The sequence below is a fragment of the Phalaenopsis equestris genome, unplaced genomic scaffold (assembly GCF_001263595.1).
Source record: "Phalaenopsis equestris unplaced genomic scaffold, ASM126359v1 Scaffold000392, whole genome shotgun sequence".
NCBI classification, from domain to species: domain Eukaryota; kingdom Viridiplantae; phylum Streptophyta; class Magnoliopsida; order Asparagales; family Orchidaceae; genus Phalaenopsis; species Phalaenopsis equestris.
Window position 1 is genome coordinate 851,925 of NW_018164834.1, and position 12,921 is coordinate 864,845.

Below are 12,921 nucleotides of genomic sequence, written 5' to 3' on the forward strand. Positions count from 1 at the left end.
GTGAGTCTACCACACTCATCGATTTCAAAATTCCAGGCAGACATTATGTCCGAAGCTTGTCTCTCCATGAACGGCTGTATTAGAGAATTGACTTGTATCACAAAGAGGAGGAGTCTCGCGGCTCGGGCGAGTCCAGACGAAGGAGGGGATCTCGATTGGAGTCGCGACCGGGAGGAATCAAGATCGGGGGAGAGGACTCTCGTGCGTGAGTTTGGGTTTAGGTATTTAGGAATTTTTATTATTTTGTTTTGTATTATTATTTTTATTTTATTTAAATATATTAATTCACGTGTGATTTATCGTGCTCAAAACCATATCAAAATGAATGTTCTTCCTAACTAAAATCTACATTTCGAGCGCCCTGACACTGTCTGTTTCATCATCCAGGGTCGTTCGGACAACTTCATCGACGATCAGGTAAAAAATGCGTCAAATTTGGTTTTTCTAAAATTTTGGTTAGTGATTGGTTATTTCAAAATTATATTTAAGTTTTGATTAATTATGAATCCTTTACATGTGCAAGTGACGTGAATTGTGAAATTTATGTGTGTCGACTATCCAAATTGTGAAATTTGTGTGTGCAAAAGTGTGAAAGCATGATGGGTTTCCCGAGGCTTCTAAACCCTATGGAAACTCTCATTGGGCCCCCACATGCTGGTCATTATCCCTTACAATTAACAGTTAAGTGCTTGAGACCACTTATATGAGGCATCGCAAAAGAGCTAAGAGGTGGTTTGAGTTTTTAAAAGGGTGGGTCTCATCACTATTTCTCTATGATGGTCAATAGAAAAATACTAAGATTGTATTCTAGGCCCTAGGAGAAAGAATTAGCTCTCATAAAAAAATGAGGTCAACAACCAGGGCTAACCGATTTATCTAGACCAAATCAGAGCTACTAAACCAGAATAAAGCCAACTAGTCACTTGGGGCCACCCAATCATCTTCGGACACTAGAGATAGATCATATGTCAAAATAGAAACAACCCAATGTTAGATAAAAAAAAAAGGTTAACAAAACATGAAGACTATAATCATTAAAGGGGACAAAATTTTAAATAAAATAGTTATGACTATATTTAATTAAAATGTCTTAATTATTTTAAATAAATATATTATTCAAATAAACAACCAATTTTTGCATTAACTTAGGTAAAAATAGATCTAAGGATTTAAAATATAAAAACAATTTTAGAAAATATTAAATTAGAGCATTTTTCTTAAGAGTCATTTTCGTGCATAGCACACAATTCCTATGTTATGCATGCCTTGCACCTAAACTTTCATATTTACACAAAACTTAAATATTTAATTTCACATTATATATATACATATACATATATATACAAAAAGTTAAATGCAAGATATGTAAATACATAATTATTAGTGCTATGTATGTAGCTTTCCCTTTTGTTATTAAACATTATTTTCATTTGAACGGGCATAAAAAAATTACCCTTAAGTTCAACTTAAGCTTTTAGTTGAGTTGAGAACATTCTAAAAGGGCCAAGGCCCAACTACAGCATTCCCTTTGTTATTGTTGGCCCATATCTAATAATAACAGAGGTTGCGGGACGGTTCTGGAAGCGCCCAGAGAATGCTACCCAGATTGGGAAAATGGGAATCAACCTTTGTCCATCCCCCACAGCCTACGGCTCTCCGGCGTCTCTCGAAGCCTCCGGAACAAACATTCACTTCCCTATAAAACCCTCTCCCGATCCCCTGTTCTTCAACAAGAAAAGATCAACCAAAGCATTTCAGCTTGTTAGCTCAATTCAATCGATTTCACGCACTTTAGATTTCTTCGATAAGTTTTTCATCTCCAATCAATGGCGGGAAATTCAACAAGAAAAGATCAACCAAAGCATTGCAGCTTGTTAGCTCAATTCAATCGATTTCACGCGCTTTAGATTTCCTCGATAAGTTTTTCATCTCCAATCAATGGCGGGAAAAGGCGAAGGACCAGCGATCGGCATCGACCTCGGGACGACGTACTCCTGCGTCGGCGTTTGGCAGCACGATCGGGTGGAGATTATCGCGAATGATCAAGGAAATCGGACCACACCCTCTTATGTTGCTTTCACCGATACGGAGAGGTTGATAGGTGACGCGGCGAAGAATCAGGTTGCGATGAATCCAATCAACACTGTTTTTGGTAAGTTGGTTGTCTGATCTTATTTGTATTACTAGTTCTTCGATGCATCATCTCTAATCCTCTTTTGAGACATATTATCTTTAAAATTGGTGGAAATATGATTAGCTCTGTGTGAGTGGAGTTGTGCATGTTCTTATCTCGTTATGCTTGTGATTTGCAAATGATTTGTTGGTTGGGAATTTAGGAAAAGTGCCAGTAGAATTAGTTTATTAACAGAGAATGATTTTATGAATGATCTGTCTACCGTTTCATGCATAGAAAAAGATGCTTAAGAAGCAAAAAATTAAAATTTAGGCTTGTGTGAGATATGTAAATGTGCAAGGATTGGGTACCATGTTTGTAAATTTCTAATGATTTAATTATGATTTATTGGTTGGTTGCAATATTCATCATATAATTGTTTACGTTTTCTCACCGTGTTGCAATTTCAATTTATTATTGGAATTAGTGCGAGTTCTGCAAACTCAGGATGAGTGCTTGCTTAACTAATTTTTTAGCATTGGTTTAAAATTTTATTGCTTTTAGTTATTTTAACCATCACATATCCTTACAATATTAATGATTGTGCTTATTATAAAATTATACTAATCAAACATTCAACGTAGTTGTGGTCACACTTTCAATTGCAATTTCAATCTTTAATTCTACCGCATAGCAACAAGATGTTGAAAGCAGAATATCTATTTTCTGATTAAGATAAAAAAAAATTTCGTGAAATTATTGTGTATGTTTTTGTTTCTCTCAACTACTTGATTGTCGTTCATGAATTTTTTTAACTTGTTTTATTTGCAGTTCTTATTAGAGTAAAATTACTTAAATAATCCCTTCTGTTTTATTTGTCTTGTAACTGCAGATGCCAAGCGTCTTATTGGCCGGCGATTCTCCGATCCTTCCGTGCAGAGCGACATGAAGCTATGGCCTTTTAAGGTTATTCCCGGACCTGGAGACAAGCCCATGATCGTGGTAACCTACAAAGGCGAGGAGAAGCAGTTCTCACCTGAGGAAATCTCCTCTATGGTTCTCACCAAGATGAAAGAAATTGCCGAAGCTTTCCTGGGAAGAACTGTAAAGAACGCAGTCGTAACCGTGCCTGCCTACTTCAACGACTCTCAGCGCCAGGCAACCAAGGACGCTGGGGTCATTTCCGGCCTCAATGTCATGCGAATCATCAACGAGCCAACCGCCGCAGCCATTGCTTATGGTCTTGATAAGAAGGGCAGCAGCTCTGGTGAGAAGAACGTCCTCATTTTTGACCTCGGAGGCGGTACATTTGATGTCTCTCTTCTCACCATTGAAGAAGGCATCTTCGAGGTTAAGGCTACCGCCGGAGACACTCACCTTGGCGGAGAAGATTTTGACAACCGAATGGTGAATCACTTCGTTCAGGAGTTCAAGAGGAAGCATAAGAAGGATATTAGTGGTAGTCCCAGGGCTTTAAGGAGGTTGAGAACTGCTTGCGAGAGAGCAAAGAGGACTCTTTCCTCCACTGCCCAGACTACTATAGAGATCGATTCTCTTTACGAGGGGATTGATTTCTATACCACCATAACTCGAGCTAGATTTGAGGAGCTCAACATGGATCTTTTCAGAAAATGCATGGAGCCGGTGGAGAAGTGTTTGAGGGATGCGAAGATGGATAAGAACAGCGTTCATGATGTTGTTCTTGTCGGAGGATCAACAAGGATTCCCAAAGTTCAGCAGCTGCTGCAGGATTTCTTCAACGGGAAAGAGCTGTGCAAGAGCATCAACCCGGATGAAGCTGTAGCTTATGGAGCGGCCGTGCAAGCGGCAATCTTGAGCGGAGAGGGGGATGATAAGGTGAAGGACCTTCTTCTTCTCGATGTCACTCCCCTCTCTCTCGGCTTGGAGACGGCCGGAGGAGTAATGACTGTTCTGATTCCGAGGAACACCACCATTCCCACTAAGAAAGAACAGGTTTTCTCTACTTACTCAGATAACCAGCCAGGCGTGCTGATCCAGGTCTACGAGGGCGAGAGAACCAGAACCAAAGACAACAATTTGCTCGGAAAGTTCGAGCTTTCCGGTATCCCACCTGCACCCAGGGGCGTGCCTCAGATCAACGTGTGCTTTGACATCGATGCCAATGGCATCCTGAACGTTTCAGCTGAGGACAAGACTACAGGTCAGAAGAACAAGATAACCATCACCAACGACAAGGGAAGGCTCAGTAAAGAGGAGATTGAGAAGATGGTGCAGGAGGCCGAGAAGTACAAGTCAGAGGACGAGGAGCATAAGAAGAAAGTGGAAGCCAAGAACGCTCTTGAGAACTACGCTTATAACATGAGAAACACCATCAACGACGAGAAGATTGGAGGGAAGCTGAATCCAGCGGACAAGCAAAAGATAGAAGAAACCATTGAGAAGGCGATACAGTGGCTGGATGGTAATCAGCTAGCGGAAGCTGAGGAGTTTGAAGATAAAATGAAGGAGCTTGAGAGTATCTGTAATCCCATTATTGCCAAGATGTATCAGGGTGCGGGTGGTGCCATGGATGAAGATCTACCTCGTGGTGGCAGCAGCGGTGCTGGTGCCGGACCTAAGATTGAGGAAGTTGATTGAAGTTTATGCCTTTGAGGGTTAATGTCGTGTTGCAGCAGTGTTTGAAGTGTTTCGTTTGTGTGTTTTTTTTTTTTTTCGCCCTTCATTTTTTACATAATCTACCTCCTAGTGTAATCTAATGTTCTAATCTACTATTCTGTGTTTAATTACTGAAGAAATATTTTTCGTATCTCTTCTAGTGGTGTTCTGAATCTGTATTATTTTAAACGAAAAAATCAGAGTATATTAGACGGTTGGAAGTATCTCTTGAGATTTTTGTTTATTCTGTTGATATGGCATTCGAATTGAAATTAAATGGTCATTTTTAACTTAAAAATTAAGACTATGTTTGAATGGTTATAATTTTGAATTGTTGTTTAAAATTGTTAAAAATTCATATAAATAAATCAAATCTTTTAATATGTTGAAATCAAATTTGTCCGTAATCTACCCCCAATGAATGATGAATAGAGGGTGAGGAGATTAGAGATGTAAAGAGAGTGGAGCTATAATCTATTGAATGGATAATAAAATTATGCCCACTTCCTAATTAGATGCTACCTCTACTTGTATAAAGTAATAAAATTTGTTAAAATCAAGTATTAAATAGAGTGGAGCAATGATATGTATTATTAAAAACTAAATATTGCTTAATATCACTTGGTGTAAAGTAATAAAAAAATTTTTATAACTAAATTTTATTATAAAAAAGGGGGAAATTTTTGTATTTATTTTGAAGTGATACATTTTGTTTAAATTTTAATAATTTGTATTTTTGGTTTGAAGTGATAATTTGTATTTATTTTGAAGTATTATGTATCAAGCCGAAATCCTTATTTTACCTCTAGATTTAATAATATGTTAATCTGCAAATGCTAATTTTGCCTCTAGATTTAATAATATGTTAATCTGCAAATGCTCTTAAAGCCTAAGGTCATGCGACACAATTTTAAAGTCCTAATGATGTCTTATTATTATTATTACGATTTGTAAGTTTAATTGATATATGAAATCCCTTAAATAAAATGAAGCTCAACTCATAAAATTGAAGCTCTTTTGTTATAAAGTTTGGAATTTTTTTAAAAACTTTGAACATAAGCTTGGTTACATGGGAGAACTCCTAAATTGGTTGTTTGTTATAAAGTTTGGAATTTTTTTTAAAACTTTGAACATAAGCTTGGTTACATGGGAGAACTCCTAAATTGGTTGTTCTCTTATGTAGTGACACCAAGGGGACTATACCTAAAGGATGTTAGGTCAAAGAAAATAAATCACAAGAGCTGAGAACTCATGTTGTTACAAATGATATCAAATTAATATGTAAGTTAGAATATGTGTAATAAATGTTGTATGTAATAAAGTGCTATGATATGAGAGTTGTCTTTTGAACTCATATTGGGATGAAGTGTTGATAGAATAAAGTTGAACTAATAATTATGTAAGGCGTAGTTTATTATAATAATCAGAATTTCTATTGAGACTTTAAAGTTAAGTGTATGTTTTATCAAAGCACTCTTGAGATTGGTGATTTTTTATGAAGTTACATTACATCAATTGGACAAAACCATTATGTTTGTCTAAAACTGATAATATCTCAATCTATGATTTAGTATATGAGTGATATTATATTCTTAACTTCATTAGAAGGGTTAGTATTGTGATATTTTTGTCATTTTAAAAGTGACATTTTATAATTCAGTCGCCTTCTAACTTCGTTGGTTAGGTTTATTGACTCGACTGAGTCGGCTCGATCAGTTGAGCTCAGCAGGTGGGGTTCGGTCGGTTGACTTAGCTCGGTTAATATCTTCAATCATTGGTAAGGAGCTTGTTGGCCTCTGTTGAGATGGGGTCGTTCATAGGGTGAAAAGAAAAAGAAAAAAAGTTGACATAAAGAGGAAAAGAATCACATTCCCATTGTCATATCAGGTGTTATTTTCTGATTTGATTCTCAGCACATTGTGGAGAAATGTTTAGCCGGTCAGCTTCACTCTTGATTCGACCACACTATGGGCACCAAATATTTATATGCCCTAATCCTTCTCATAAATATAAATGGGGAGAGAGTTTACAAGATGTTTCGAGTCTAATTTTTAAAAAAACGGATGAAGTTATAGATAATACATTACTTAAAGATTTCACCCTCATTTGGTTGTGATTTTTTAGATACGTGGTTTGAGGCTTCCAATAGACGTAAGACCCTATAGTTAATCATCCCTCTCGATAATAAGAACACTAATTATTCCTAGTCATTAGAGTGTTGATTACTCAACTTATAGTAGCAGTAATATGGGATTTTGCATTGTAAAATTTAATTGTATTTTAGATTATAATACTTTGTCACTTTATTATTAAAATATATTGTTGGGGGAATGATGATGCACCCAATCAAGATTTTATGGTTTTTTTCGTGTCAGGTTGCTATAGACCTGATTCTACTTAGTCAGAGGAGATAGTCAACTCAACTTGAGCGAATGATTCTTATCACTACCTCTGGGTTACTTATATCTAAGGGAACTTTATAGTCATGTGTTGAATTTTTTCTAAGAAGCCTAATTTAAGTTAACTTTAACTAACATGCGACTCTGTGTCCTGTCAAACTCTATGATCCATATCTCAAAGTGCAAAGGGTTATTGGGGAATATAAGTGTTATAAGTGTGACTGTAATTTAATGATATCATTTGGCAACAATCACAAGTAATTGTTATTTCTAGAAATGCGATAATTTGAGCCTTAGTCCAATATAAAGACTGCTAACTACAAATGAAATAGTCTACGAACTAGTAGAAAATTCTTGTACTAATTCTTTGGAAATCTTAAATGTAATGGGAGATAGGTTTAATAACTTGTATTTTAGCACCTATAACACAGACTAGAAGAGTCACCTAAATTTTAACAAGAATAACAATAATTAATGGAGGGAAAACAAACAAAGAGTACTAACAGACTTGACTCTGCATGTAATTGGAAAAATCATATTTGTCGTAACCTGAGACTTATCTACCCTCGATTAACTCCTAATCTTTAATTTAAGGAGAAGAAATTATCATCGAAAGAAGTAGAACTTAATATGGATAACTAAATTCAAAGTCATGTTGCAATTATAAAGAAGTTTGAAATACAAATTAGGCAAATATCTAACTTATCGAGTTAGATATCTTAAAAGATGTCACCTAATGATACAGAGCAGAATCCCAATAATCAGAATGTGGAACACTGTAATACTATAAGAGTTAAGGGTGGGGAAGGTGCTTGAGGAGCCCAAAGTGAAAAAATCTGAAATATAAGAACTTGAGTCTCTGCATGATAGATATGTAGAAAAATTTTCCCTAGATTCACGAAAAACATTTTCGTCACCTTGGATGGAACAAGAAAGAACCACCGTCATCTTTTCCTCGGAGGTTGATTAAACATAAAATTGACTAGCAATTTTCCAAGTTCTTAGAAATGTTTAAGAAGTTCATTATTACCGTTCTATTTACTGAAGCACTTAAAAAAATATCTACTTACATTAAATTATGAAGGATTTTTTGAACAAGAAAGTCAAAATTTTAAATTTTAAAGCCGCAACACTAATTGAACATTGTAGTATTACAATTCAATAAAATTCCCATACAAATTGAATGATTTGGGTAGTTTTCTTGTTCCTTGCACTACAACGTCAGATTTTTTGGAAAGACGTTATGTGACTCGGGAGCTAGCACAAATCTAATATATTTTTCAGCGTTTGAAATACTATGACTATAAGAGTTTCAATCTACCACTATAACCCTTCAATAAGTAACAATTCTTTAACTTTTCTAATGAGAATTATAGAAAATGTGCCATAAAGTAGGAAAATGTGCCAGGAAGTAGATAATTCATCTTTCTTGTTGGTTTTATTGTGTTGGATATGAGTGAAGATGAGAACATCCTAATTATTTTTAGTTGATGCTTCCTTGCATCTTGCAGTGTGAATATTGACTTACAAAAATTGAATTTAACTATTAGAGCAGAAAATGAAGAATTGACTTTTCAGATTTATGATCTTATATCAACCCCTACTCCTATCCCTAGTTACAAGAGATTTTAAAATAAATATTTAGAAAAGAGTGATTTAATATAACAAAATGAGAAAAATATGTGATCACAACAAAATTTGTTATGAGTCTCGAAAATTTAAATATTGAATAATAAATTGAAGATTATTACACTGGATATTTGTTCTTGGAGAAAAATATTAAATATTAAATCAGACATTGTCAAGTTGATGACATAAAACCAGACATTACTTGGGAGGTAGCTCGAGTATTATCTTATAATTTCATTTCAAGATTGATTGTCTTATTATGTTTGTGTGTGATTTGGTCTAATTAAGGACGTCAGGCAAAGCATTTAAGATAACCCAAATTTTTTTTTTTTTTTGTCGTATTTGTGTGTTTTTGATTAACAATCTCTATAACCGTCTACATTGCATACAATCCTGGAGCTTAATGTTGAAATTTAATTTCCTTATGAATTGTATCTAAAATTTGAATATGTAAGTTTACATTCGCTGGTGTTTACACATACATATGTATTATTAGCCATAATCTATAATGTAGTTTACTTTTGTTGTTTATTCATGTTCTACCTTAATTTGCTAATATATAAATTCTAAAGTATTTGCGAGTATAGCATCAAAAATAAGTTACATTATATTAATTTCATGAAATTCTTACTCCACGTAATTACTTTGAGATAAATTGTATAAATCTGATATTAACATGAATTATATCGGGATATTAAGGGATTACTCCGAGAATTCTACCTAAAGTAAAGATAGGAGTACTTTGATTTAAATGTTTGCTAATTATTAAAAAAAATACTAAAATTATTGATCAAAACCTACCCTAATGTTTATTATATTCTAATATTAAATTTTGAAATAATTTAAGGACAAATAATGTGTAAGTTTAGGGGAGTTTGATGTGTCTAAAATGTCTGTGGTATTTATTAAAATTATTGATCAAAATTTACCCTAATTTTTATTATATTTTAATATTAGATTTTGAAATTATTTAAGGACAATAATGTGTAAGTTTAGGGGGGTTTGATGTGTCTAAAATGTTGGCGGTATTTATTTTTTTTGTATGTATTTTCTTTTGCTAGTTTTATCATATTTATAACTTTATAGTTGTTTTTCATGTTAATTGTAAGCTAAAGGCCTTGAAACTAACAAAAAAACTAAATTTGAAACTTAGCCTACTGACATCTTCGTGCCACCCAATTTTCTCCTATGCGCCTCCCACTCATTCCCATGTCATATATCTACCGAGAGAGTGATACCAAGGCGACACACCATAATTAAGGCTGTGAATTTAGCTCGAAGCTCGCTAACCGCTAAGATTGATTCAAATTTTGGCACAGATCGAAAAATTCGATCCAAGCTCTTTAATGAAAGTCATTCATTATACTTAAAACTAAAGTGAAGCACGATGTCACTCACTTAAGCTTTGTTGATGATATCATAATCTTCTGTAATAGATCCTCTACTTTTTGGGACCTAATCCTAGAGCTTCTTCAGGATTTCCAAATGATTAGTGTGCTTTCTATTAATAATTATAAGAGTAACTTTATTCATGTTAAGTCTTTTCCTCTTTCCTCCATTATGCACATAAATCGATGATTTAATTTTCTTCCTCATTCCCTTTCCTTTTAACAACTTGTGAATACCAATTTATAGATGTAAGAAAAGGAATTTTCTCTTTGACGACATCCTTGTCTCAAACAGGAATAAACTCTCTAGTTGAGATTTCTTTTTCCTTTCCATCGATGATGGTATCACACTAATTAAAAGTGTTCTTTGCCCATTGCATGTTTATTTGCACCAAACTAATCTAAGAGAACTTGTTCTAGAATTGAAAATTTATTTAATAGGTTCTTATGGTGGCACTACCTCTAATCGGAAAGCGTTTCACTAGTCTTTATGGCTTAAAGTATGTTTCTCTTATAATGAAGGGGCTAGAGTTTAAATCTCTTTATGACCTTGGCCATGCATTCTCCTATAACCTTTGGTTATGGGCCAAATATATGAAAACAAAATATTGCCAGAGCAAGCATCCTACTTGTTGTTTTTTTTGTAAAGGTGATTCTCCCACTTGGAAAAGTATGCATTTTATTAAGTGGGAAGCAGATGTTCTCATCTTTTTGGGGTTAAAAAAGTGTAATTCTATATTCTAACAAGATAATTGGATGAGATTTGGTTTAGTTGATTCTATTCTAAATTCCCACAAGACGACTACCATTGAAGTAGAAAATTTTTCATGTCCAATGGTATTTGGGCTATCCTTAAACTTAAGATTTCTCTCACTGGTAACTTGATTATTAAGATTCCATTAGAGTTGAACACTTACAATAAAACATTGTTTCATCTTATTGAATATGGAAATTTCTCCATTAAGGAGGTGTGACATCATTTAAGAGCTTCAAGACTTATTTCTTTATCTTTTGCATCATTATGTAGTCAAGTCATTGCACTTTTTTGTGCTAAAAAATTTTAGAAGGTTGCATCTCTTTGAGATTATTCTTTGGAAAAAAAAAAGATTTTCTATTACTTCTAAATACAATATCATTATTGTTCTCATATTGAATCTCTTAATCATGTGTTTGCGGATTGCCCTATAATTAGAAAACAATGAGTTTGGTTGAATGAATTTTCTAACTCTTTATTTATTCTCATGATATTTCTATTAAACTTATGTTTAAAAATTAGTTCAAGGTTATTAATGGTATTTATACGGGTCATATTATAGCCATCATTTGTACTTCTATTCTCTAGTGTCTTTGCAAAGAAATAAATGAATCTAAACACAATGGTGTCAGCATATGCTCTCATCATATAGTTTGGAACAAAAAAGATATAATTTATTATTTTTTTAATGCTAAACTTATCTGTAATAAAAGTTTTGGGAACTTTTTAATGGTAGTTACCAAGTTTAAGCTGCTGGTTGAACTAAGATTAAGACTAATGGTTCTGCTTTTAATATTGATTTTGGCTTTGGGCGCTTAGTCTGTGATAATCAAAGGGCCTTAATAGTTGCTTTTCCTGGCCGTATTTTTAAAAATAAAACTTTATATATTGAAATGTTTGCTCCAAAATTGAGTCTAAAGATTGCTAAATCCAGGATGGTGGAAAACATCTCAATCGAGATGGATGCTCTATTAGCTATTCAAATAATTACGGGCCCGAGTTGCTATTTGTCTATGGAGAGTGGTTTTATTAACTCTGATATCTTTACCCGCTTTATTTTTCTTTTAAGCCTAACACAAATTTTTATGTGTTGCTTTTATCTCAATTGACTTGAATGTAGCCATTTATTTGTCTGATTTGGACATGATCTTTGAGCTATTATGAATTTTTGGTCTCTTCCAACTCGCTTTTTAACGCTCTTTTTGGCTGCAGGCTTGCGCATTTTCTTGTTTTAAAGGCTTTGATTTTTTCCTTTTTTTTAAAGTAATTTCCCATATGTTTTGGTGGTTCATTCAGCTATTTCACTTGGTTTATTCTACTGCTTTGTTCTACTGGTGGTGGTTGTGCCCTTATCTATACCTTCTAAATTACATTGAAATACGATTATTATTTATATTCAAAAAAATGAAATATATGTTAAAATTTTTATGATATCAAAACATTAAAAATATGAATACGAATTTCGATATTAGATGTAAACAAAAATATAAGCTTTCAGTAATAGCAATTTGGCACGCTTCCGCCACGCGACACGCTGGTCATGAACAATTCTCAATCGCTACGTGGCCAACGGTTCCGTTATGGTCAAGTTCTAACGAGTGCGTCGTGTCATCTCCTGATTTATGATCAATTTCACCCGCCAAGTTTTGTTATTTACATATTCGACACTTGTCTCATCTGAAATTTCTTGTTTTTTTCTGAACTACCAGATGCTAAACGGAGGATAGGGGAGGCCGCCGAGGCGTGCGGCGTCTACAAGCCCAAAAAGATCCCCCGGGAGAGGGAAGGCATCGAGCGGAAGTTGTCGGTAGGTGGACGGTGGGGGATGAATCTGGTACATGTGTAAATAGAGTTATTTTAAGTGTTTTTTATGTAAATCTACTTTATTGTTATTATTGCTGTTCTCTTAGGGCTTCTCCTTCGAAGGAAAGCAGGAAGGGGGGTGCTTCTTAAACCCTTATTCGCCGTATTGCGCTTTCTCGATTGCTTTATTAGTCGGTC

The 12,921-nt window shown here is 34.3% G+C and overlaps 1 protein-coding gene across 2 annotated transcripts; it reads left to right on the forward strand.

Moving 5' to 3' along the window:
- Window positions 1–1,585: 1,585 nt before the first annotated feature.
- Window positions 1,586–4,880, forward strand: LOC110026661 (heat shock cognate 70 kDa protein 2-like). 2 transcript variants are annotated; one of them, XM_020727687.1, is made up of 3 exons: window positions 1,586–1,836; window positions 1,949–2,152; window positions 3,006–4,880. In XM_020727687.1, exons 1-3 carry the CDS (start codon window positions 1,827–1,829, stop codon window positions 4,730–4,732), a joined length of 1,941 nt encoding a protein of 646 aa, XP_020583346.1. In that variant the 5' UTR covers window positions 1,586–1,826; the 3' UTR covers window positions 4,733–4,880. The 2 variants fall into 2 exon arrangements, with proteins under 2 accessions (XP_020583346.1, XP_020583345.1); XM_020727686.1 differs by lacking the exon at window positions 1,586–1,836 and having other exon boundaries at window positions 1,850–2,152.
- The last annotated feature ends 8,041 nt before the right edge of the window (window positions 4,881–12,921 follow it).

Coding starts and splice junctions, on each gene's coding strand:
- LOC110026661 (XM_020727687.1), top strand. Junction 2,153..3,005: donor TCCAATCAACACTGTTTTTG/GTAAGTTGGTTG, acceptor TTGTAACTGCAG/ATGCCAAGCGTCTTATTGGC.